The sequence below is a fragment of the Balaenoptera physalus genome (assembly GCF_965194825.1).
Source record: "Balaenoptera physalus genome assembly, chromosome: 16".
In the NCBI taxonomy this organism is placed as follows: domain Eukaryota; kingdom Metazoa; phylum Chordata; class Mammalia; order Artiodactyla; family Balaenopteridae; genus Balaenoptera; species Balaenoptera physalus.
This window is the reverse complement of record NC_138898.1, coordinates 24930857-24956961: the sequence shown is the minus strand read 5'-3', so window position 1 is coordinate 24956961 and position 26105 is coordinate 24930857. Positions and strand designations below refer to the sequence as shown.

The following is a 26105-nucleotide window of genomic DNA, read 5'->3' as shown; positions in this document are numbered from 1 at the left end:
TTTTGCTTGACACCATATACTTTTAAAAGTTAGACTAAACAAGCCCTTCTTTCTATCACTCAGATGCATTTGCACTCAAATAGTAGAAGAGGTGGAGTTACAATGCCAGGTGCAGCCAAGGGCATGCCAAGCATGATGCTGTGGACTCGTGGTTGGGAAAGCTGATCTGAGAGGCAGGATTGGCCTCAACCTCCATCTCCTCATGTTCTCCTGTGTACTCAACTCTCACTCAACTCTGGAGGAAGAAATACGAAAGAGAGCCCCAACGGCAATCCACTACCTTCTGTCAAAACGTCATGCCTTGAGTAGAGCAACCTTCACTTAAACACTCGCCATTTGTCTCACACAAGTGCCTGGCCCAGGACTCAGACCAACCCGAGGTGGAGTCCAGGCAGCACCACTTACCGTGTGATCTTGGGTCAGGCCATTTGGCCTCTCTGAATCTCTCCACTAATTAATACCAGGTAATAGCCAGAGGCTGAGAATACAAAAACAAGCCACAAGTATGAATGTTCAGTCAAGTAGGGTCGTTTCAGGGATCTGTGCAGCTCAAGGATTAAAACTAAGGTCTCATCCTAGTGTTCAAGGGCTCTCCTTCCTGCCTCCCAGGCCACCTTTCTAGCCCTCTACCTCACAGCTCCCCCTATATTACAGTTGAACTCCCTGCCCCCTAACTCACTCCTGCTTAAGTTGTTCTGCTGCCCAAAATGCTCTTGCCTTCAATTCCTATTAAAAATCTTTAGTTCTTTCAAAATCCATTTCAAGGGACTTCCCTTGTGGTCCAGTGGTAGAGAATCCGCCTTCCAATGCAGGGGATGCAGGTTCAATCCCCAATCGGGAAACTAAGATCCCACATGCCACGGGGCAACTAAGCCCATGTGCCGCAACTACTGAGCTCGTGTGCCTCAGCTAGAGAGCCCACATGCTGCAAACTACAGAGCCCATGCGCTCTGGAGCCCGCGTGCCACAGCTAGATAGAGAAAACCCGTGTACCACAACTAGAGAGAAGCCCGAGCGATGCAACTGGAGAGAAGCCCACGTGCTGCAACGAAAGATCCCAAATGCTGCACATAAGACCTGACGCAGCCAAAAAATTAAAAAGAAAATAAAATATTTAAAAAAAACCAAAACAACAAAATCCAATTCAAGCATCACCTTTTCCCTCCTGCCTTTCAGTGCTGCCAGGCACACTGAACTCTAAAGCTGAGCGGAGAAAGGGAAGTGCCAAGAGATGGCAAAGCTGTTTGTATGCCTGCCTTCTCCTTCTAGCTTGAGATTCCCAGCATCCCCATCAGGCCTTCCATGCAGTGGATGACCCTTAGAATAGTCTCTAGTTACCCTTCCCAGGCGGGTTCTTGTTTTTCTCTGACTTCCAAGACCAGAACAGGGGTTCAGTAAATGACGATTTAGGCAAATAGAGAGCCCCATTTCCCACCCACCTTCCTGTGATTTAAATCATGATGAGGCCACTTGTAACTGTGGACTTTAGGAAAGACGCTTAACTTCTATAAGTCTCCATTCTCATCCATAAAATTAGGATAATAATATTACTAAGCTTGTTGCGAGATTAATGAAACTACAAAGCACCTAGCACTCAGTAGGTGATCAGTAAACAACAGTCCTCCAAGGAGCATTGGATCAAGCCAAAGTGGAAATGGGGAGAAAACGAAATTATAAATTGGAACAGAAAAAAATAAGGTAGAGGAAATAAATACAAACAGAGATTACAATAAATATAAATAGGTTAATCTCACCTATCAAATGACTCCTAGGTTGGGTAAAAAACAGGCTGTTTACAAAAGACACACCTGGACACTAGAGTTCTCTCTTCATTTTACCCATTCTTCCAAGCCCAAGGGTGTGCCTGCAGCCCTTGTCACCCCACACCGCAACACAGCAGACTATTACAGCACATCAGACTATTACCCCTTGGCTTACACCATACATTGTTGACAGTGTATTATCTATAAAATAAAGGCTCAAAATACTTTTAGGCACCAAAATTTTTATTAACCCACCTTCTTGCTCTCTTTTAACATTATAAACCAAATTAATCTCTTTTTGACCCAGAGTTGTGATGGGAACATCAAGTTACAATGCACATTTACGTTTCTCTGGCCCCTCTCAACCTCTGGCTGTCACTTCTCTCGTCCTTTCTTGGCTATCCCTTAACAATATATTCCAACCCCTGTAAAATAGGGACTAAAAGTACCAACCTCATTGTTCTGAGGTTTAAGAGAATGCCAAGCACTAAGCCGGGCTCTCAGGAGCATTCAAACTCCAACAGTTCCTCCATACCCTTTGACATAGCTCCTTCTCATCTGTCATGGGCTGAGGAACCAATGAACCTGTAAACCAAGAACATGGGTATAAAGTCCATAGGCCAAGTGAGGGCCTGGATGGTAAAGTGCATGGGCTTTGTGAACACCACTGCCAACTTCCAGCCTAAGGAAGGACTGACTGAGTGAGCAGTTCCAAAACCCCTGAGCTCATGGCTCCCTGTGGGTAACTCCTGTGTACCTCTATCATGACCAGGGCTTGAGGAGGGACTTCTCAATTCCCCCTGCCACACTTGGAACAGTATGAGGGATGCAGCAGAGGCCAAAGACTGAATGACTAGCCCCAGGGAGTTGATGGGGAACATTATCAAACCAATCTCAAAGGTGGTGCCATTTGCTCTTGGGGAGGAGAGATGGGACCCAGGCAAGGACAGCAGCTGGAAAGCAAAGGGCAGGCCTGGTTCTCAATAGCGGTAGTGATCAGGTTTGAAGGGGCCATCACAGGGCATGCCCAAGTACTGGGCCTGCTTCTCAGTCAGCTTGGTCAGCTTCACATTCAGCTTGCCCAGGTGGGCTTCAGCCACTGCTTCGTCCAGCTGGGGAGAAACACAGAAAAAGCTGGAATCAGTGCCATGTTCTGGGATCCCTTACTTGCATCTAGCTGCCAAAAAGAGGCAGGAACTGTTCTGTTGTGACATCTGCGGAGTGTTATGCATATCACTTCATTCTATCCTCACAGCCAGCCTCCAGTGTGGCTTTTGGCTGCTCCGTTCCCCTTCTTCAAGGGGGAACCAAGCTACATCCTCCCCTCCAAGCAGCCCTAATGGGACAATCAATTACATCTCCTTCCTTACCCTCCATCAACCTAAGCAGCCAACCAAAATGCTTCTCTGGAATTTATCTATGGACAAGACATATTTTCATGACAGGGGCTTTCAGGATTCCTAAACAGGGAGGCTATCAGTCTCTGCTCACCAGGGGCAAGTCTATTTGACAAGTGAAGTGAATGTAGGAGGAAAAAAGAGCCAAGAGACAGAGAAAGAGCTCTGATGCCAATGGATCCCTGGATCCAGTGTCTGAATCTTAGACTCCTCCATTACAGAACCAATAGAGTTCCTTTTTAGATTACACTGGTTGTGTTTGTTTCAAAATACATCCTTAGCACTGGTGGTATAGTGGTGAGCATAGCTGCCTTCCAAAATACACCCTTAAAATCTTTGTCTATAAATTCATAAAACTCCTTCCTTCAAGAGGGGGAGCCTAATTCCTCACCCCTTGAGTGACTCAATTCTAATGAATAGAATAAAGCAGAAGTGCTGGTGTGTGACTTGGAGACTGGGTCCTAAAAGGCACTTCAGCTTCCTCCTTTGCTCTCCCCCTGGATCTGGGGGAGGCCAGCTGCCATCTCATGAGGAAACTTAAGCAGCCCTATGGAGATACGCATGTGGCAAGGAACCACCTGCCAACAGTGATGTGAAGTGGATCTTCCAGCTCCAGTCAAGCCTTCAGATGACTGCAGCCCTGGCTGACATCTCGACTACAACCTCATGAATTACGCTGCTCTCAAACTCTCAACCCACAGAAACTGAAATAATAAATGTTTATTGTTTTAAGCCAGTAAGTTTGGGATTTAAATTGCTATACAGTAACAGATAACTAATACACCAGTTTGAACAGGGTTTCTAAAGGATCCTGACTAATAAAAAAATTGCCATCTCCTTTCACAAATGTGGAAATCAAGGCTCAGAAAGGTGGAATGACTTGCCCAAGGTCACAAAGCTAGTTAATGACAGAGCTAGGTTTTGAATCCAGGGTCCACCTGGCTCCAAAGTCCCATAACTTGTCTCAAGTTATGGTCTCCAAGGCAGCTTTGAAGAGACAGAACAGAAACCAAGGAGGATAGAGGCTGGGGTTAGATAAGGCCTATTTCTAAGTCTGACCAGTGCTGAAATGCATAAAGGGGGCCTGAGAAGAAGGGCAAGTGGCTGTACTTAGAGAAGGATCAACCCTAAGCAGGGCTCTCACTTTCTCAGCATCCAGCTCCAGGTAGGGCCTCTTTCTACCCCCAAGTCCCATCCCATAATGGCGCAATAGCCTTTAACCACAGCCCAGCCCAGAGAGCTTTACATTTCCAAGTGGTTTCACACTCACGGTCTCATTAGAGGCTCACAAACACCCGTAAGAAGGAGGCCAGGGTTTATTCTTCTATTTAACAAATGAAGAAACTGGGGAGAGGCAGGCAAAGGCAGGAGCAGAGCCCACCCCTAAGTCCTAAGTCCATGTCAGCTCTGGAGGCAGAATGAAGGTCTCCAGTGCCCAGAGGACACAATGAATTCTCCCTTCTCTTGGCCTGGCTTAGCCGAGAACACCCTTCCTTCTCCCTGCTCCCCGTACCCAGGAGGCAGTGTGTCATAACGGTTAACAACTTGGACAGGCAGGGGTGGGATGCACTCCTGGCCCAATACTTTGCAGCTGTGGAGGCAAGTCATCCTCTGAAGCTTAGTTTCTTCATCTGTAGGCTGGGTCTCTCAGAGCTGGTATAGAGATCAGTGATATTCAAGAGCGCTTGGTGCAAGTACCTTAAGAAATGGTGGCTGCTCTCTCTTTCCTTGTTAACCAAGGTACATAATCCCTTGCCCACATCTCGCATGTGAGATGTGAAGCCTGTCCCCAACCCGTATCTTGGCAGTGATGAAGGAAGAAGATAGGATGGGGCCAGGTGCTGGGGTAGGAGGTGAGCTCTTTGCCTTCTCACTTCCAACCCCGGCCTCATTTTAAAGGCCTGCCCAATCTCTCACTATATTCACAGCCGTATTTCCTCCAACTGAGATCAGATGAGGGGTCGAATGAGACTTTTTTAACCGCACAACCAGCATGGGAACCTGGCAGGCTGCCCAGGACAGGACAGCCCCCTGAGGCCCTTACAGGTAAAACATCTGGTCAGGCAAGACAGTGCCTGAGGAAGACTAGGGGGAAAGGAGTTGGCTGGCTCGGGGGCAGACAACCCAGCCTCTTCCTACTTCTCATCAGTTGGCAGACCAGCTTTTCAAAGGGTGGGAGGAGTGGTATGAAGACTCCACTGCAGCCTCTCCAGCAGCCAAGGGCTGGAAGCAAGAGCTACTCTTACCATTTAGCTGAGAAGGAAACTGAGGCCCAGTCAGGCAAAGTAGCAAAGCCAAGTTCACCCATGACACTGGCAAAAAAAAAAGCCAGGACTAAAACATAGTGTTCTGACCTGTGGGAGAGGGCAGTTGCAGGGGGTGTTAGGACAAGCACTGGATTTGACATCAGACGACCTCATTGTCATGGTTAATCTGACCACACGCGCACAACATGTCAGGTGCCATGCTCAGTGTGTTAGTGGCATCATCCCATTCCAAGGCCACAATCACGCAGCCTGTAGGCTGCATTCGGCTTACAAACACTTCCAAGTTAACCAACCTGGTTATATTTAAAAACTGAATATTTCACACAAATATACTGATATCTGGCTTCCTTTGAAACGTCAGGAGCCCTGGTCCAGTGGGTCCAGGTTGATGACAGGCAGCCAACCTCTTCAACTGGGGCACGTGCTCTTTGCTCAGTTCCCACCCAGCCCATTTACCTGCCCAATCCCTGTGGGCATGTGGGTTTGTGACCTGTGATCTAAGGAAATCCTCACAATCCTTAAAGAGGTAATATCACCTTCATTTTACAGATAAGGAAATGGAGGCACAATTACACAGCCTCTAAGTGGTAAGGGTGAGATTCAAACCTGGATGTGTCTCACTCCAAAGCCCATGCTCCTCTCACCACCCAGCCCTGCCACTCTGGGAGTTATTCCCTGCTTTGGGCCCCAATTTCCTCCTCTGTTAAAAGGAGAGAATGATTTCTGCCCTGTGGAGGACCCTGTGAAGATCTTCAAGAGAGTGGAGAGGTAAGTGCTGTATGAACTCTGGCAAGGCCTGCATGGAGAGCCCAGGGCTGGACACATGACCCTTGGCCAGGGGTGGAGGTAGGAACCCACCTTCTTGGGCAGGAAGTGGACCCCGACGGGATACTTGTCTGGGTGGGTCCACAGCTCAATCTGCGCCAGCACCTGGTTGGTGAAGGAGTTGCTCATCACGAAGCTGGGGTGGCCCATGGCGCAGCCCAGGTTGACCAGCCGGCCCTCGGCCAGAATGATGATGCGGCGCCCGTTCTTCAACAAGTAGCGGTCCACCTGCAAGTGGGCAGCACAGTGGTAAGGGCTGGTGGGCACAGCTCCCAGTGTCCACCTCTATCCTCATCCTACCCTCCTGTCCAGCAGGCCTCCCGACCTCCAGCAGGGCCCACAGAGGGCCTGGACTGCCCCAGAACAACCTCCAGCACAGGGCCTGGCACACGCAATTAATAAGAGCCAGTATTTGTTATGCAACTCTGAGCAGCAGACCTCATAGGTCTGCTGTGAGAATTTAAAGAGCTGACATGTACAAGGCACTTAGTTTAAGTACTACGTATTAGCTAATGTTATTATTATTACTGGCATGTGCCCTGGGCTAAGAACATACATATAACCATATATACATATATACACAATATATATATAAAATTATCCCAGTTAATCCTACTAACAACCCTGTAAATTAAGTACTGCTATTATCCCCATTCCACAGATAAAGAAACTGAAGTTTAAAGGGTTAAGTTCTTTGTCCAGAGCCACACATTACAAAGTGGCTGCAACATGAGCCTGGACAGTCTGAGGACAGATCCCATGTTCTCAATCACCATGCCTAGTAACAAGTTGAATGCGGTGGTACTCAACCTTGGCTGCACGTCGGAATCATCTTGGGACCTTTAAAAATGGGGATGCCTTGGCCTCACTCCAAGATTCCAATTTAAGCAGCCCTGAAACCAGTCCCTCTTGCACCCATCCCACTGCCCAAGGTTGCCAGACCCTCGTCATCTGACTTGCTTGACGGCCAGCCTACGAGCACGCCCCCCTCGGCGCTCCATCCACCAAGCCTGCTGGCAGGGCTGGGGCTTCTCACCTGGGGCTTGATGTTCACCTTCTCCACAGCGTTCTCGTTCAGCCACTTGACATCAATCTCCACGTCAAAGTGTCCGATGTTACACACAATGGCGTCATCTTTCATCTGTTCAAAGTGCCTGTGGAGGAGCCCCAGACTGTGACAGACTGTCAGGGACCAAGAGCAGCTGCAAGCCTGCCCCCTCCTTCACTCCCTGGGACCCCCCAACCTGGTGCCTACCTGCCGAGGATGATGTCGATACAGCCCGTGGTGGTGACAAAGATGTTGCCCTCCTGACAGGCCTCATCCATGATGGTCACCTCATAGCCTGTGTAGGGACAGCGTCTGTGCGTCATCCAGGGTGGCCTTGCCCCCCCCTGGCCCCAGTGGCTGACAACCAACCTTCACCCTATCATACCCTCCATGGCAGCCTGAAGCGCGTTGATGGGGTCGATCTCCGTGATGATGACGCGGGCCCCGAAGCCCCTCAGGGCCTGGGCACAGCCCTTGCCCACGTCGCCATAGCCCGCTACCACCGCCACCTTGCCCGCAATCATCACGTCCGTGGCCCGCTTGATGCCATCTATGAGGGACTCCCGGCAGCCATAGAGGTTGTCAAACTTGCTCTGAAAGGAGAGGGGGCAAGGCGGCTACGGGGGCAGGCAAGGCCCTGGGGCCTCAGACCCACTCTCAACATCTCAGCCTGGTGGGCCTTGGGCTGATCACCTCCTGGGACTTCTCCCCACCAGCTAATGTGCTCATGTGCCCCTTGCCCTGCTCAGTCCCACGACTTTCTCCCTGGCCTTTCTCTGCCAGTCCAGAAGGCTTCCTGGGGATCAACTATGAGAGATTGCCCAGTCAAAGAATCTGTTTCACGTTAAACCTCTTGATGCCCAGCTCTGAGGCTCACTGCACAGTTCTTTGCCTCTTTAATGCCTTTAATGCTTTGCCTCATTACCCTAAGTCTACAACCCCTTTTCCCCCTCAAATGAGGGCTAAGCCCCTAGCCTGCAGCCTTCCCAGGGGACTTTCTGCAAGGCCTACTCCTGAGCTGCTCTGGGAACCAACAGCTGGAGCCATCACTGCCCCACAGGCTCACCTTGGTGACAGAGTCGTTGACATTGATGGCAGGCACCTTCAGGATCCCATTGGCCATCATCTTGTACAGGTTGTGGACCCCCGTTGTGGTCTCTTCGGAGATGCCTCGGATGCCTGAACAAGAGAGGAGGGGATGAATTTCAGGCCAGGAAGGAGGGCCCAAGGGACAGGGTGGTATCTAGGATGAAACTCCGAGAGCCTCAGAGATCCCACAACTGAACTCACCCAAATTCCTCATCTTTGCCTCCTAAAGCCGCTCCTCCTTCTGGGTTCCTATCTCTGTAACGGACACCACAGTCCACCTAATCACCTAGGCCAGCATGAGGGAGGAGCCACTACCATCACCAGGCCTAATGATTCTACCTCCCAACAACTCCCCAACTCTCCACTTGCACTGTCACTGCCCTAGTCCCTGCCACCATCGTCGCTTGCCTGTCCCAGCCACAACTCATCCTCCACACAGTAGCCATTTTTAACATATACATTTGCAGGGAAGTCTTTTCAGTACCATCCAATTACTTCCCTTTACTCTCAGGATCAAACCAAACTCTTTTCTCAGTCTATTCTATTAAGTCTTTACACATCTGATCTTCACTAAAGCTCCAGCCACAACCTGCAATTCTCCCCAGTGAAGGAAGCTGCCATGCTGGCTAACTTTCTGTTTTATGAATGGTCTATCCTTTCCTGCCTCAGGGCCTTTGCACTCACTATACTACCCCACTTTCCTCCCCACCCGCTTTTAACAAAGCTGACACATCCCCAGCTGTTCTCAGCCCTTGCCTTGGCTTGCCCTTGGGTCATCAGCTCAGCCAGGTCTCCCCTAGCCGCCCAGCCCCGAAGCCGGGCCCTAGCACGCCTACAGGAGCCTGCTGTTCTCCCATCTTCCACAGAATCTGCTGCTCAAGGCACTGGGAGTCCTGCCAGGCCTGCTGCTTTCATGTGGGCAAGCAGGTCCCGTTTAAACCACTAGCGTCCAGCCCATCCACCCGTCCTACTCACCTGACAGGAGCTGTGGGTACTTGGTGTGGATGAGGTTGGTGAGGTCACCACCATCGTCCAGAATCATGTTGAGGGGCCCGTCCTTGAAGTACAGCGTCTGCTCAATGCACCACAGATATTCCTCGTCCGTTTCACCCTTCCAGGCGTACACTGGAGAGTGAGTGGCATATCAGGGCCTGGCCCTCCCCACTGGCACCTGCTCCAGGGACCCACCTGGATAGAGCCAATACTATCTCCTTCCTAATTCCCATCCCCTGCCACCTCTAGCCCCTCTGAGGACTCAGCAATGGTAAGAACACAACTTGGAGCCAGAGAAATCTGAGTGCAAATCCTGGTTCTGCACTCACCAGCTGTGTGACTTTGGGAAAATCACTTCACCTCTCTGAGCCTCAGTTTCCTCATCTATAATAGTATGGATTATGTGAGACAGAGGCCAAGTACAGACACCCCCATATATAGGTATCTGGAAATAATTATTTCCTTTCCTACCTCTTCTGTCTGAGCCTTCAACCCAGTGACCAGGGCTCCTACCCACAATGCCTACTGCTAGGACGGAGGTGCACAGGGGCAGGAAGCCACACTCAGGTGGACCCAAGCGAGACAAGATCCAAGATTCATTATGCACTGAAAGGACTTGATGGGCCAGCAGTCTCTGTGGTAGGTTATCCTAGGCAAAGTCTGGCTGAAAACTACTAACAGCAGCTACCATGTATGGAGCACTTTCTCTGTGCCAGACATTACTCTAACTGCTTCATGCCCCATCTCATTTTTCCTCACAGAAACCCTGTGAGGCAGCCATTACCATCATCATCATTTACAGATGCCCAGAGAGGGGCTAAGATGTGCCCAGGTCACTCAGTATGGCATTCCTGAGCAGGCATCAGAACCCAGGCAGGGCTCCTGGGAATTCGAGGGCAGACCAGTGGTTAGGACTCTGCGCTTCCACTGCTAGGCGCCCAGGTTTGATCCCTGGTCGGGGAACTAAGATCTCGCAAGCCACATGGCGCAGCCAAAAAAAAAGAACCCAGGGCTCCTGACTGCCAGCCCAGGCTCCTCCCATCATATGGTACAACTGAGACACAGGTGTGGGGCTCCCATGAACCTCCTGTGAGCAAAGGACACCTGCCAAAGCAGGGCCAGCTTCCCCTCCCCCAAATTGGGGCAGACAATGGCATTAAAAACAAAACCTTTCCCAGAAAAGGGCCATGGAGCCCAAACTAGGCTGAGGAGTTGGAGACAGGCCAATCCAGCCTTGGTCAGTCTCTGGAGAGGTCCTCCCCCACTCTTTACCCTCCACCTGTGGCTGGTTAGAAGGAACTGTGAATGTCCTATTTCATCATCTTCAGAGCTAACCACTGACTTCCTCAAGCCCAGGCAGACTTGTGCCTATTTCTCCAGCAGCTTGTGAGAAAGTCTTTCCTCTTTGGTCCTGGTACTTCCCCAGCGCCCAAACCATCAGATACTATGCAATGGACCTCTGAGACTTTTTTTCTGCCCAGTATCCCTCCCTGATTCTCTCGGAAACAGACCCACATCATTCCTTTAAAGAATTTCCCCTCTTCAACATCGTGTGGCTCCCAATCATTAGATCCCACCCTTCCTGATCACATGACTTGAACTGGGCAAGTAAGTGCCTTCAATAGGATTTTAGATGACAGTTGGACAAAACAGTTCTTTCCAATGGGTCACTAGGCTAGGATTCTGTGGCCATGACTCCTCTCCTCTACCGCCGGGAAGTCTGTAGCAGTAAAAGTCAGTGAAGCAAACAGGAGAAAGCAGAGCCACTTCATGCATTCCTGCATCCCTCAGAAGCAAGCTGGCCTCACCTGGAATGCCAGCCTTGGCAATGGCAGCTGCTGCATGGTCCTGGGTGGAGAAGATATTGCAGCTGGACCACCGCACCTGGAAGAGCCAGCAAAACAGGGCTGGTCACAGACAATTCAGAAGACCAAGGTCACTGGACAGGGATAAGAAAAAGCCCTGGAGCTAGGGCCGAGAGGCTCGGGATCTACATCCAGCCAGTTCTGCAACCTCAGGCTGGGTTGCAGATGGCAACCAGTGGATGGGAGTGGATGGGAGCCAGAGCACTGACAAGATCCAACTTATGTTAAAACATGGCTCTGCTGTGTGGAAGGGAAAAGGCTCCACACAGAAGCAAGGAGACAGGGCAGAAGCTGTTGTCAGAGTTCAGACAAGAAATGCACCTCTAGCAGTGGAGGTGATGATGCGTGTACTTTGAGGGCTGAGCTGACAGGATTTGCTGCAGGGTTCGTTGTTGGAGTAAGAGAGCAAGAGGAGTCAGGGACGACCCCAGGTTCTTGAACTGAGAGGGCCTGTAAGGCTGAAGTCTGCATCTGCCTACACGGGGAAGCCTCCAAGAAGAGAAGGAAATCATGAGTTCCTTTGGACATGTTGAGGCTGAGATGTCAATCAGATCTCCAAGTGGAGGTGATACATCAGTTGCTGGGTATCCAAGTCTGGAGTTCCAGGGAGAAGTCCAGGCTCGTACATATAACTGGGAGTCATCACCATACAGACAGTATTTAAAGCCATAAAATCAGATTGCCAAGAGTGTGAGTGTATAAAAGAAAGAAGAGGTGCAAGGACTGAACCCTGGTGTATTCTGTGGCTGGCTTTTGCTGCTCTGCCCTGCCCCCTGCTTTGGGAAACATCTTGCCCCCAGAGAAGTTGGAAGAGCTGCAATCATTGGTACACATAACCCAGGCTGAACCAATCAGAGCGCGCCATCCTTCCAGCAGCCATGATTGGCCAAGGGCAGGCACATGACCCCAGGAGGGCCTAGGCGAGCCAGTCCTTAGGTGACTCAGTAGAACGCCGGGCTTGAGTTTTTCCTATCAGAGCTCCCCAGTCAGGAGAATGTGAACTGAGGGCAGTCAGACGCCGTCTTCCCAGCGAGAGAAAATCTGCAGAACAGTCACGACAAATGGAGGTGGGGGACACTGTGACAAGGCTGTAGCTGGAGCCCCTGCTGGGCCTGAGAGGGCACAAGACTGGAGTTCCCCACTGCACAAGAACTGCTGCTGCGGGCCTCACCTCAGCACCCAGGGCAACGAGGGTCTCAATGAGGACAGCTGTCTCCACGGTCATGTGCAGGCAGCCGGCAATGCGGGCGCCCTTCAGTGGTTTGGAGGCCGAGTACATCTCCCGCATGCGCATCAGGCCCGGCATCTCATTCTCTGCGAGGTCCAGGGCCTTGCGTCCCCAGGCGGCCAGGCTGATGTCAGCTGTGGGGGCAGGATGGATGGGAGTTCGTGAACCACCGCATCCCACCAACCACAAAGCACTGCCACTCAGCACTCATCCACTTGCGGGCAAGAAACACTAGACTGGGTAATCCGGTCACTGCACTCTCTCACTCATTCAACAAGGATTTATGGAGCCAGGGCAGTCAAAAAAGAAAGACATGGTCCCTGCCAGTAACCACAGCTTACTTATAGCCTTGTGGGAGAACACATTTAATCAAAGAATCACACAGGACCATGAATATTACAACACAGGTAAGTGCCCCCTTGAAAAATAGCTATCAGCCTATATATACCTCCTGCTACCCTTTCTGCTGCCACCTACCAACGTCCTCATTCCCTAAAGATTTTAGCTCCTGGCTCTCCACATTCCTAGTCATCACTCTTGGTGACTTCAGCACTCATAAATGATATAATCTAACACCTTGGACTCGGCACAGCTCCTTGATCTCCTTGAAGATATAAAAATGCTTCTCCACTCCTAATGTTTCTCTCCACATGGAGGGAACTCATCTGTGTAACTAACACTCTTGGCCTCTCTCTGCCCCAGGGGAGGTGGAGTGACTTGTCTAACTAGTAAACTTAGGAGGAATAAACTGGGCATGCGCAGTTCAGGTCTCCCGTCTTTTGCAAGCAAGCAGCAGCCAACCTACCTGCAGGAAGTGTGTTCTTCCACATAGAGACCTACCCAGGCCCGCCCTGCCTGTAACTCGTGGGTTAACTAATGAATTTTGGGGTTCAGTTAGCATGATCATTGGGACTTTGACACTAATCTGCATTCTCTGGCTTCGATGTTATTAGTCATCCCTTGGTAACTACAGCGGATTGGTTCCGGGAACACCTGTGGATACCAAAATTCTCGGACGCTCAAGTCCCTTACATAAAATGGCATAGCACAATGAATACTACTCCTGTCCCTTATAATCTCACCCTCCCTCCCCTGCCACACTAGCCCATTCTCAAGGTCAGTCCCTAGGTCAGTGTTTGCAAACGTCCCGGATAAGGGTCATCTGGCATGCTTACAAATCTCCCCTGCGGAATCAGATTCAGTAGGTATAGGATGGGGCCCGGAACTCGTCGTGATTTTTATCTTTAGGGGAGCTTAGATCCTGCCAATCACCCAAAAGGGGTGGTGGGTGGGAGGGAAAGGACTATAGAGAATTTAGTAATAAATAATAAAACCAACTAAGTCACTCTGCTTCCTACTGTACATCTAAACAACTTCACAGATGAAATATACCCCCCCATGGGAGGGACTACTCCCACTGTGCCTCAACACACACCCCCTCCAACCCCTGCCCACTTTGGCAGGCCATCACCCATGATACTCTCCCTTGGAAATCTTGATTTCAAGCGACCGACTCTGGCCATGTCCCATCTTTCCAATACTCTCTGTCTAGGGCCCAAACTCCAATAAAGCTGCAACGGGTCAGGTCAGAACCTTTAATCCATTTATCCTACGATTATCACTGTACCTCACTGCACCCTTCATGTTCTCAACATCTTCCACAATTTAGATTCCACTGTCCCTTCTACCCTCTTGTTCTCTGAGAACTCCTCAGCAAAACTCCCACCCTGGTTAAACCCAGCCCTCCACTGCACCCAAGTCATTGAGCCCAGTAGGAGGAAAATGATGACCACACCAAGAGTTTCATTTATTAAGACCACAAATCTCAAGGGACACTCCAGCAATCCTATTACATCTTCTTAGTAAATTTACCACCTTTTCCACTCCAAACTTCTAACCTTTCCTCATCAACTGATGACCTCACTTCACAATTCATCGAGAAGAATTCAGAACTATGCCGCTTTTCCTCCAGGGAATCCACTAGTCCTCCTCACATGTAGTTACAGACCAGGCATTCCTTTGTTACAACAGACAGGGCTGTCTCTGCTCTGTGGGGCCTGATCCCATATCGTTTTACCTCCTTGATGACTTCACTACTCCACTAAAACTGCTCTTCTCAAGGTCTCTGTAAGGCCTAATCCCCATAACTAATGGTCAATTACCTATGTTCATAGTTCTCCCTGCAGCACGAATAGCACTAAGTACTCTCTCCTTCTGAAACCCTTTCTTTGCTTGGCTTCTATGCCTGTCTTTCTGTGGCTTCCCTACCACCTTCCTGGCTCCTCCTCCTGTTACAGACTCTAAAGTTTGGAAGCTCTCAGGGCTTCATCATCTCCCTCTTCTCTCCTACCAGATGAGCTCATCCCATTTTATGGCTTGAAATACTTTTTCTATGGAAATGTCTCCCACACATTCATCTCCAGCCCAATCTTCTCCCCTGAACTTGAGACTCATATAATCCAACTGCCTATTCAGCATCTCAATTTGGATGCCCAACTGGATTATGTGTCAAGTTTGAGCCCTCGTGACTCCTTGCCCTCACCCCCAAACTTGTCACTCCCCAAATCTTCCCATTTTAGGAAATGAAACCACCATTCGACCAGCTGCTCCAGCCAAAAACTTAACGATTTCTTGCTTTCTCTTTCTCCCTTGCACCCCCTTTCAACCCATCAGCACACTGTTGGCTCAACATCCCCAATACAAGCAATCCAACAGCATCTCACCACCTTGGATCACTGAAGCCACCTCCTCACTGGTCTCCCTGCTCCCACGTACTATTCTCCCCACAGAAGTCAGAGAAAAAAACTTTTCAATTTTAAAATATATCACCTCCATTCTTCTGCTCAAGTAAAAAACAAGCCAACATCCAATGGCTTCCCCTTAACCATGAATAAAATCCTAACTCATCACATGGCTTTAGGGTCCTGCCCAGGTGACTGCTCACCCTTCTCCCCCACCTCTCCACCCTCTTCTCCCCCTCTCTAGTTGCTTAACCACACGAACCTCCGGGTGAGCTAAACTCATTCCCACCTCAGGGCTTTAACCAAGCAGCTCTCTTACCCTGGAAGGCTCCTCCCCAGCACCTGATACAGTACCTGGCACACAGCAGGGGCTCAACAAAAACCTGGAAACAGGAAAGAACTTGGTATTTTGTTGCTGGAGGAACAGAGTGTGCCAGGGTGACTCTAGTAGAGGGAGTAAGATGATGAATCAGGACTTTACTCCTATAGAGTTTTAAGGGGAGTATCATGACCAGACTTGTCTTCCGAAAAGCCCTCTTTGGTTGCTGCATGTATCTGTGGAGCAACAGACCCGGGGAGACCTGTGAGGAGGGAGACCAGGACTGGGGTGGTGGCCACGGAGACAGAGAATTGGGCAGATCTCCTCACTTATAAAATGGAGACAATACTACTGTATTATCCGTATGCATGTCTGTCCCACCCTCATCCTTGAGTCACCCTTGTATCTCTAGTGCCCAGCTGGGCCTGGCACAGAGAAGGGGTCCGCAAATGTTTACCACCCACACCTGTTGTTAGGACTGAATGAGAGAGAAGGTCCACGAAAGGGGCTGGCACGAGACAGGGTTAGCAAACAAGAAACAAATCTGAACCTAGTCCAACTCCCAGCATTTACGAATGAGGAAAGGCTCAGAGAAGGGTTTGCCCCAGGTTCCACAGCCAGTCAATGGCAAAGGCAGGACTGGTGGCCAGGGAGGGCTAGAGCCAGAGGCTCCTGGGAGGGGCACAGCAGTAGTGGACAATGGTTCCTGTCCTATCCTAAGCTTCACCCCCTCTGCCACCACCTGTCCCTCTAGCCAAAAAGAACTCTTTCACTGCCCTCAGGACAGCTGTGTCAGCCCTGGTGTTTTCGTGGGTCCCTCAACTCCAAGGGCACAGGAGGGTCTGGCACTCTAAGCTCTGGGGGTTTTGGTGCCCAGGAGAGCTGAGGACTTGCAGAGGTTGCAGTAACACCTGTCCCAGGACAAGCTAAGAGGCATAATAGCAAAACCCTCTCTGAGCCTCAGTTTCTTCGTCTGTAAAGTGAGAATAATCATCCCTAAACTTCTATGAGCCCTGAGGATTAAAGAAGATGCCATATGGGCAAGGTCGGGCACACTGTGCCCTCCCTGATGGAAGCGTCCTTTCTCCAACCCTACCTAGCCAAGCTCCTCCACTTCCAAATGCAGCCTTATCTGCTGCCACACAACCCGAAGCCCTCAACCCTAACGCATCCAACTCTCCACAGTGTAACATGTCCCCATTCCACTTCTGCCACTGGACCTTGACTTAATCTTTCTGGGCTTCAGTTTCATCCACACAAGAGGGACAATACCTACTCTGGCCTGCTACTTGATAAACTACTATTGATAGGTTGTTATTTTCCACAGTCTTTGCAAGTCACTTCCTGTAAGGGCATCAGTTTCTTCCTCTGTATCATGAGATAAAGTCCACCTCTAAAGATCATTCTGTAAACAAATGCAAATCCCCAGATACATAGCAAGTGCTCCATGAATGATGCTTTTCTCCAGGTTGAATGGCATCTTGAATTTACTTTAAAAATTGCTAGCCAGGCTGAACTGGTTTTTGCTGAAAGGTCAATTAGGGTTATTCCAAATGTGTTCACTTATATACAGTGGTGAAAAGGTGGGCACAGCCTGGGTTCATATCCTGCTCCACCACCTCCCAGCTGTAAAAATGTGGGCAAGTTACCTTTTTTCCTGGGTTTCAGTAAACCCATCATAAAATGAGCAAGTCATAGTCCCTACCCTAAAAAGCCATTAGAATAAAATGAATTAATCTATAATAAACGTAGAAGGCAATGCCCATTCCACAGTAAACGCCCAATAAACGTTAACTATCAGTGTATCAGCTTCAATCCATAGAACAGCAGGAAGAAGTTTTCTAACCACTCCAAAATTTCTTCGAGATTCTCTGTATGACTGTACCTTCTGGCCAGGTGGGTGACCCCAAGAGGTTGAGTAACAAGCCCAAAGTCCCTGGTAAGTGGACTAGCCCGGCCTTGGGCTCAGTCTCCAGGCCTCTCCCCACGTGCCCTTCGGGGCCCCAGTGCCCTCGCCTTCCCTGTAGGAGGCCCAGAGAGGGTGGGCACTTGCCCGGGACCACCAAGTTAGCCAAAGAGCCGGTCCAGGCCCAGGAGGCAGGATCCAGGCCCCCTAGTGTAGGTCCCGGCAGGTGCCACTGGTCCCAGGCCGCGGCCAGATGCGCGCTGCCCGCCTGCCCCAGGCGGCTCTGGCGGAACACGCCGCCAGTTCGCCGCTCCGCGGGCCTCGCCGCTCCACCGGCCTCGCGGGGCACGCCGGGACGCATAGTCCGCGGCCGCCTCCGAAGACCCGCTCGCGGCGGCGGGAGAACTCCAACCCCCAGACGGCCTCGCGCGGCCAAGACCGCGCTGTGCCGGCGATTCAAAGGGGGTCTTTCAGAGCGCCCCGGGTCGGCTCCGCGGCAGCCGCCTCAGCAGGCCCCCAGCGGAGGCGGAGCAGACACGGCCGGCTGCACGTCCTGGAACTCACCGACTTTGTAAGGCAGCTTGTCCGACATGCCGGCGGCGTTTCCGCACGGAGTGATGGACACGGGCGAAGGGTGCCGAGCCGCGGACTGGAGACAGGAGCGGGTCAGGCGGCGCCGGGTAGGGACCTGCGCGTGGCGCCGGCGCCTTTAAATATCTTCCCCTGGTTTGCATATTCATGAGTCCCGCTGGAGCTGAGCCATAGGGGCGGGGCAAACGCACGGGGGCGGGGCCGGAGTGGACTTTGGTCCCTGCTGAGAGCAGTTTTTTTCCCATGCGGTCCTTCCACCTCCCGCCCTGGGCAGCGAAGGGAGATCGGGGATAGGCCTGAGAACTAACTCGAGGCCGTTCTTTCTTTCATTCGTTCAACCAGTGAAACCGATGTCAAAACCGGGTGAAACTGAAATTCCAACCAGTTCACTTCCCCGAACCTCAGTTTCTTCTTCAGTAAAGCGGGCAGAATGATACCTACCATACAGATTCTAACTTGCAATATGTCAAGTTCCTAGCACATCCTAGACCTTCCACCCTCCTCCCACTGTCCTGAGTTTAGTTAAATTTGTATGCGTTTTTATACTTTTACTACATATGTATAAGTCATTAAATGCTTCATAGAATTCTTTCTGTGTTTAAACCCTTCATATAAATGGTACCATACTGTACTTATCCTTCTGCAGTTTGCTTTTTTCTGTTAAGAGTCATGCATAGACTTTGAATGTATTCATTTTTGCTGCTGTATAGAATTTCATTGTCTACATCCCATGATTAATTTATCTGTTCTCCTGTTTGCTGGCATTCGGGTTGTATAGTCAGTCTGCCATTATTGCATACATGGAAAAATGAACGTTGTCTCTTAGTGCCCATGAGTAGGTGTCTCTGGGCCATAAGTGTACTTAAGGGTGAAGTTTCTGAGCTGAAGGCACATTTTTTTTTTTTTTAAAGAGGTAATTCTTTTTTTTTTTTTTTAAACTTTGGGTTTACTTATTTATTTATTTATTTATGGCTGTGTTGGGTCTTCGTTTCTGTGCGAGGGCTTTCTCTAGTTGCGTCAAGTGGGGGCCACTCTTCATCGCGCTGCGCGGGCCTCTCACTATCGCGGCCTCTCTTGTTGCGGAGCACAGGCTCCAGACGCGCAGGCTCAGTAATTGTGGCTCACAGGCCTAGTTGCTCCGCGGCATGTAGGATCTTCCCAGACCAGGGCTTGAACCCGTGTCCCCTGCATTGGCAGGCAGATTCTCAACCACTGCGCCACCAGGGAAGCCCCCTGCAGCAGTTTTTAAAAGTAGGTAGTGTTACATAAAATAATGGCACATATTACAATGATGCATCTTAACACATTTTTAACTTTCCTAGATATTGCCAAATTGTTTTCCAAAATAGTTTATCCTCTCACCAGCAGTGTCTGAGAGGGCTTGTTGTTCCACATCCCTGTCAGCACTTGTCAGTCTGACATAAATTTTTGTTAAACTGATGGGTGTGCAAATCTCCTTGTGGTTTTTAATCGGCCACCTGAAGACTCTTTAACGTCTCTCTAGGAACCCTCTGCCCCAGCATCCACCCAGCTGCTATCTCCTTCCTCTCCTTCTCATACTTTTTCAGAGTTGACCCATTCTGTGTCTGTGCTTTCTCACCACCCACTGAGTCCTCAGCTGTGTGATCTCCACCCCCAGGTCTCTGCTGAAACTGCTCCAGCCAAAGTCAGCAGGGAACCTGGCTGAATCCAAAGGATGTGCCTCAGCCTGCATCCCAACCCACCTCACTGCTGCACACAATGTGCCCTTGGCCTCCACTTTCCTGACTCTCCTCCCACTCTCCACAGGGTAACTTCTCTGGCCTAAGCAACTTCCTATCCTTCACTAGCGACTTCAAGTGTTGATGTTCCTTTTTTCTCTTACTCTGCTCCATCTTCCAGGCCCATCTCACCCACACTTATGGCTATTGTGACCACTTATATCCAGGTAATCCCAGTGTTCATGGAATAAAACACTGCCTTACCCCAGACACTGCCTGTTTCACTTCTCAATTACATGCCCCTTCTCCCTGGAGTTAGCACTACAGTGATTAAGGTTTAATGTCTTTATCGTTCCCTTGCTTTTTAAAAATGGATGTTACTACCTATATGACTATCCTAAATAATACATTGTTTAGTTTTGACTGTGTTTTGCCCTTGTATAAATGAAATCATACTGTATATATTCTTCTGCAACTTGCTTTCAACATTGCTTTTGAGAGTCATTCATGTATATACTGTAGGTATGGTTCATTTATTTTCATTTCTGTTTAATCCACTTATTTATTCATTCTATTGTTGATGGACATTGGGTTGTTTCAGGGTTTTTTTGTTTTTTGTTTTTTATTTATTTTTGGCTGAGCTGGGTCTTCGTTGCTGCACGTGGGCTTTCTCTAGTTGCGGCGAGAGGGGGGCTACTCTTTGTTGCGGTGCGCAGACTTCTCATTGTGGTTGCTTTTTTTGTTGCGGAACACGGGCTCTAGGTGCGCGGGCTTCAGTAGTTGCTGCACGCAGGCTCAGTAGTTGAGGCACGCGGGCCCTGGAGCGCGCGGGCTTCAGTAGTTGTGGCGCACGGGCTTAGTTGCTCCGCGGCATGTGGGATCTTCCCGGACCAGGGATCGAACCCGTGTCCCCTGCATTGGCAGGTGAATTCTTAACCACCGCGCCAGCAGGGAAGTCCCTGTTTCAATTTTTTGCTACTACAAAGAATACTGCTCTAACATTCTTATGTGTGTGTATAGATCAATACAGGTATAGATATAGATAGATAGATAGAATTTGGGAGTTGAATTACTTGAACAGATACGCTCGTGTCCAACTTAACTAGGTAATATGAAACTGTTTCCTAAAGTGGTTGCATCAGTCTATACTCTGACCAGCAGTGGATAAAAACTCTTGTTTTATGCCCTTATCAGCATACCAATTTTTTTTTTTCTCCAATCTGGCAGGTATGAAATGATTTCTCATTGTGGTTTTAATTTGCATTTCTTTGACTACTGTGACTAATGAGGTAGAGCATCTGTTCATATGTTATAACCCTTCTGGGAGTCTTTGTCTGTAAAAGTTCCATTCATGTCTTTGCCTGTTTAAAACCAGGTGGTTTGTTTTTCTTTTCAGCTAATAGGAATTCTTTACATATTCTGGATACTAGTCCTTTGCTAATTATATGTGATGCAAATATCTTCTCCAGGTTTGTGGTTTGTGTTCTCACCCTCTCTGTTGTTTTTTGATAAATAAAAATTCTTAGTTTTAATATAGTCAGATTTATCAATCTTTTCCCGTAGTGTTAGTGGCAGTTTTTGTCTTGTTTTAGAAAACCTATATACCCCAAAGTCATAAAGAATTTCTCCTATATTGTTATCCCAAAGTTTTATAGTTCAAATATGTATGTGGTGTGAGGTAGGAATTCTATTTCATTTTTTTCCCATAAGGATAAGCAGTTGTCCCAGCACCACTTACGGGATAGTGCATCCTTCTCCCAGTGACCTATAGGGCCATCTCTGTCATACATTAAGTGTCCATAAATCCACGGGTTATTCCTATCTCTCTATTTTGACACATTGATCTGTATATGCACTGTTAAATTACTAAAGATTTATAATAAATCTTGATTTGGTAGGGGAAGTCCTCACACCTTGTTCTTCTTCAAGGGTATCTTGTGGGAGTTCCCTGGTGGCTTAGTGGTTAGGATTCTGGCTTTTCACTGCTGTGGCCTGGGTTCAGTCCCTGACCAGGGAACTGAGATTCCGCAAGCCGTGCAGTATAGCCAAAAAAAAAAAAAAAAGAGCATCTTGCACTGTCTTAGACATTTTAGAGTCACCTTGTCAAGTTTTAGGGGAAAAAAAGCTTTTTTGAATTTTTACTAAAATTGTGTTAATCTGTAAATTACTTAGGGGGAGAGTTAACATCTTTATGTCATTGAGTATATCAACATTAACATGGTACATATTGATGTATATATTGATATATATTTTTATATATGTATTATATATTTATATGTATTTCTGCACTTATTTATTTTATTTTGTGTTTTTGGGTTTTTTTCTCTGTCAATTTATTTAGATCTTCTTTAGTGTATTTCAATAAAGTTATTTATTTTTCTCGGGACTTCCCTGGTGGCGCAGTGGTTAAGAATTGCCTGCCAATGCAGGGGACACAGGTTCGAGCCCTCGTCTGGGAAGATCCCACACTCTACGGAGCAACTAAGCCCGTGCACCACAACTACTGAGCCTGCGTGCCACAACTATGAAGCCCATGCGCCTAGCCCCCGCTCTCTGCAACTAGAGAAAACCCATGCAGCAATGAAGACCCAACGTAGCCAAAAATAAATAAAAAATAAATAAATTTTTAAAACAAAGTTATTTATTTTTCTCTATAAAGATCCTGAATATATTTTGTTAGGTTGATTTCTAGGTGTTTTTTATGTTATTTAAAATTTTTTTATTTTTTAGATGTTTGTGGCAGGTGTTTACAAATGGATTGCTTTTGGTAGATTGATCTTCTGTTCAACAGCCTTGAACTCTTACTTGCTTTTAAATACTCGTGTTGACTATGTACACAATCATATCCTCTGTAAGCAAGGATAATTTTGGGTTTTTTTTTCCAATCCTGACACTGTTTTGTCTTTTTTTTCTTGCCTTACTGCACTGGCTGGACTTCTAGTACAATGGTAAATGGAAGAGGCGGACATTGGCCCCCTTATCTTGTTCTACTGCCTCTTGTGTCCTTCGTCTGATTGACTGACTGGCACCTCCCTCCACCAAGTAATTGCACATTTTATCATCATCAATAGAGCTATAGGGAATTCCCTAGCAGTCCAGTGGTTAGGACTCCAAACTCTCACTGCCAAGGGCCAGGGTACAATCCCTGGTGGAGGAACTAAAATCCCATAAGCCTCGCGGTGCGACCAAAAAAAAAAAAAAACAGAGTGAGAGAGAGCTATAAAATCCGTTCCCCCCTCTCTACCCCATGACCAACAGCCTGATTCCATCCTTCATCACCTCCCAGCTGGATCAGTGCACCAGCCTCCTCACTGGTCTTCAAGCATCCAGCCTAGCTGTGTCCCATTCATCCTCAACCCTATAGCCAGAGTGATAATATATATACACACACACATATATATATTTTGGCCACACCACGTGGCTTTCAGGATCTTAGGTGCCAGACCAGGGATCGAACCCGGTCCATAGCAGTGACAGCACCGAGCCCTAATCACTGCACCGCCAGGGAATTCCCCAGAGTGATATTTTGAAAACACAAATACGCCTATATCTTCCTCCTGCTTAAAACTGTTCATTGGCTTCCGGTTGCCTAAAGCAGTGGTCTCTAAAGTGTCTTTTTGATCAATTTTTTTTTCTCAAATATTATTACATTCCTTACAACATGACTGACAAGGACAGGAGTTCACATGAAGAGGAGGAGAACTGTCAGCTTCACCCTTTTCTATTTGTTCGCTGTTGTAACTTTAGCATTATCTGGAACTTGCCATTGCTTTGCAGGAATATTTTGAAGCCAATTGTCCATTTTGTGGGGCTAATATAGGAAAACTGGTAACATGATATTTATGTTTGCTTAGCTTGATAGAGGCACACACTACACACAACAGTGTATTGCAGAATTCTGAAAGGTGGGGGTAAGGACTCCACTGCCCACCCCTCCCAGGTGTGGACCCCCTTCCCTCAGGAAGTCTCTGCTACCTCACATGACGCTGACCTCAGACAAAGGTCAGACATACAGACCAAGTGAGAGTAATGGTGTCAGTTAATGACAAAAATCCATCCTAAGTGTATATCGTGCTTTGGGAGGTATCAGCTAAGGACATATTTGCTAATGTATGTATTTTAAGTTCATTTGAACAAAACTTTCGGAGATTGCTGGCCTCAGGAGAAGGTCCAAGCACCTTCAAGGCCCCCCTTGGCGTGGTGCCTGCTATGCACCTCACCTTGACTCTTTGCCCCCAACAGCATCACAGTTCACGTTATAGCAACTCAACACTTATGGGTGGTTCTCCCACACCATGTTCTTTCCTGCCTTGATATTCTCCCCTTTCTCCCTGGATGCACCCTGACCCCAGACTTCCTGTCAAAGTCCCACTTGTCCTTTAAAGCCCGGCCCTTCCTTGACACCCTCGCCCAGGCCAGAATAGATATCTCCTCTGTGCTCCCACAAGATCCCTAATGCAACTCTAGCACTGTACTTTCCACATTGTTTCATACCATCTTTGTAGGGGGGGCAGGGCTCTTCCTCTTTAGCCCCAGGATCCAGCACAGAGCCTGGTTAACTTTTAAAAGTGGGGTTTTTTTGTTGTTTGTTTTTAATTAATTTATTTATTTATTTATGGCTGTGTTGGGTCTTCGTTTCTGTGCGAGGGCTTTCTCTGGTTGCAGCAAGTGGGGGCCACTCTTCATCGCGGTGCGCGGGCCTCTCACTATCGCGGCCTCTCTTGTTGGGAGCACAGGCTCCAGACGCGCAGGCTCAGTAATTGTGGCTCACGGGCCTAGTTGCTCCGCGGCATGTGGGATCTTCCCAGACCAGGGCTTGAACCCGTGTCCCCTGCATTGGCAGGCAGATTCTCAACCACTGCACCACCAGGGAAGCCCCAACCCTGGTTAACTTTTAAAAATAATAATATAAATATTAAAAAAAACAGAAGTTGAGGTCCTTCATTTATTCATTCATTAAGTATTGATCAAGTTCTACTAACTGCCAGGCACTGAGCTAGCTTCTGAGAATGCAGCTGTGTTCAAGCCAGACACAGCCCCTGCCCTCATGGAGTTTGCATTCTAGTGGGCAAGGGGTGGAAAATAACAAAGAAATGAACAAGCAATTTCAGATAAGGATTTTTTTGTCCTGCCCAAAGGCCTTTGCACATGCTATTCCTTCTGCTTAGAAAGTTCTTCCTGACCCTTTGCATGATAAGCCACTGATCTTCCTATAAATCAGGTGTGCCAAAATGTAGCTTTATTATTCTTTTTCCGTGACTCAGTGGAGAGAAGCCCTTCCAACCTGAGACTTCTGAAGTCCCTTCCAACCTGAGACACTGTGTTTCCCATTGCAGCAGTGTTGTCAGCCCTACTTTGGTCCCTTGGGTTCCTAGGAAGATCATCCTGGGGAATTCCCTGGAGGTCCAGTGGTTAGGACTCCCGTCTTCCACTGCAGGGGGCACAGTTTCAATCTCTGGTCAGGAAACTAAGATCCTGCATGCCGTGCCTCGTGGCCAAAAAAAAAAAAAGAAAAACAAAAACAAAAAAATCATCCTGGCACATAGTAGATGCTTAATTTGTTGTCTGGTTGACTGGTTGAATGAATGAATGTAGTTACATTTTACCTTTTGGACAATAAATCAAATTTATTTTTCATTGTAACAGAGAGAAGTTGAAAAATAGAGAACAGGGGAAAAATGCATCTGTCTTAGCCTGAGTTTCATAGAAAGTAGAACTCACGACATAGGTTTAAGTTTGGACCTTTAGGGTGTATGATCCAGGGGTGCAGACTGAGGGAGGATGAGGGAGCAGAGCAGAGAATGACCAAGTGGGCAGCTGTATCACTTGGCTAGCCACTGCTCTGGGCTGCTCCATCTCACCGTGGAACCACCTGAGGAACTGAATGAAATGTGTTTCTATACCCACAGCTAGCTACATAATTTGCGATGCCCAGTGTAGAGTGAAAATGCAAGGCCCTTGTTCAAAAAGCGTTGGGGGCGGGGGCAGAATTCCCCAGCGGTCCAGTGGTGAGGACTCCGAGCTCTCACTGCCAAGGGCCCAGGTTCAATCACTGGTTGGGGAACTAAGATCCCACAAGCCCCAAGGCTCAGCCAAAAAAAACAAAAAAGCACTAGGGGGAGGGGAGAGTGCCATCAAAGTACTAAGATACAGATATAGAGCTTTCCTTCTCTTCCGCAGTTTCTCTCCTGACTTATCATGTTTTTTATTTGTTATTTAATATCACAATAAGTAAAGAAAAAATTTTAATTTAAATTTTACCATTCATATTTACATTGTACAATGCAGTTTTAAAGTTAAATATAAGAGCATTTAGTTCATATGTAGAATCACCAAAATTACAGAATTTGTATTTCATAGCTTGTATATGCAT

General features: G+C 48.3%; 1 protein-coding gene across 2 annotated transcripts; it reads right to left on the bottom strand.

Moving 5' to 3' along the window:
* Positions 1-1985: 1985 nt before the first annotated feature.
* AHCY (adenosylhomocysteinase) lies at positions 1986-18164 on the bottom strand. Of its 2 annotated transcripts, none has more exons than XM_082432184.1 (10): positions 18006-18164; positions 12419-12609; positions 11191-11266; positions 9365-9514; positions 8367-8479; positions 7686-7893; positions 7508-7595; positions 7289-7406; positions 6286-6480; positions 1986-2875 (listed from the first exon to the last, which is right to left on the bottom strand). In XM_082432184.1, the coding sequence occupies exons 1-10, from the start codon at positions 18031-18033 to the stop codon at positions 2744-2746; spliced, it is 1299 nt and encodes a 432-aa protein (XP_082288310.1). In that variant the 5' UTR covers positions 18034-18164; the 3' UTR covers positions 1986-2743. The 2 variants fall into 2 exon arrangements, with proteins under 2 accessions (XP_082288310.1, XP_082288309.1); XM_082432183.1 differs by lacking the exon at positions 18006-18164 and adding an exon at positions 17421-17742.
* Between the last annotated feature and the right edge of the window lie 7941 nt (positions 18165-26105).

What these genes read in the sequence shown, in the direction of transcription:
- AHCY (XM_082432184.1), bottom strand. Translation starts at nt 18,033, where the DNA reads ATGTCGGACAAGCTGCCTTACAAAGTCG. An exon ending in TCGTTGCCCTGGGTGCTGAG is followed by an intron (nt 11,267 to 12,418) that starts GTGAGGCCCGCA and finishes TGGCTCTTCCAG; the next exon opens with GTGCGGTGGTCCAGCTGCAA. An exon ending in AGGTGAACATCAAGCCCCAG is followed by an intron (nt 6,481 to 7,288) that starts GTGAGAAGCCCC and finishes GCCCACTTGCAG; the next exon opens with GTGGACCGCTACTTGTTGAA.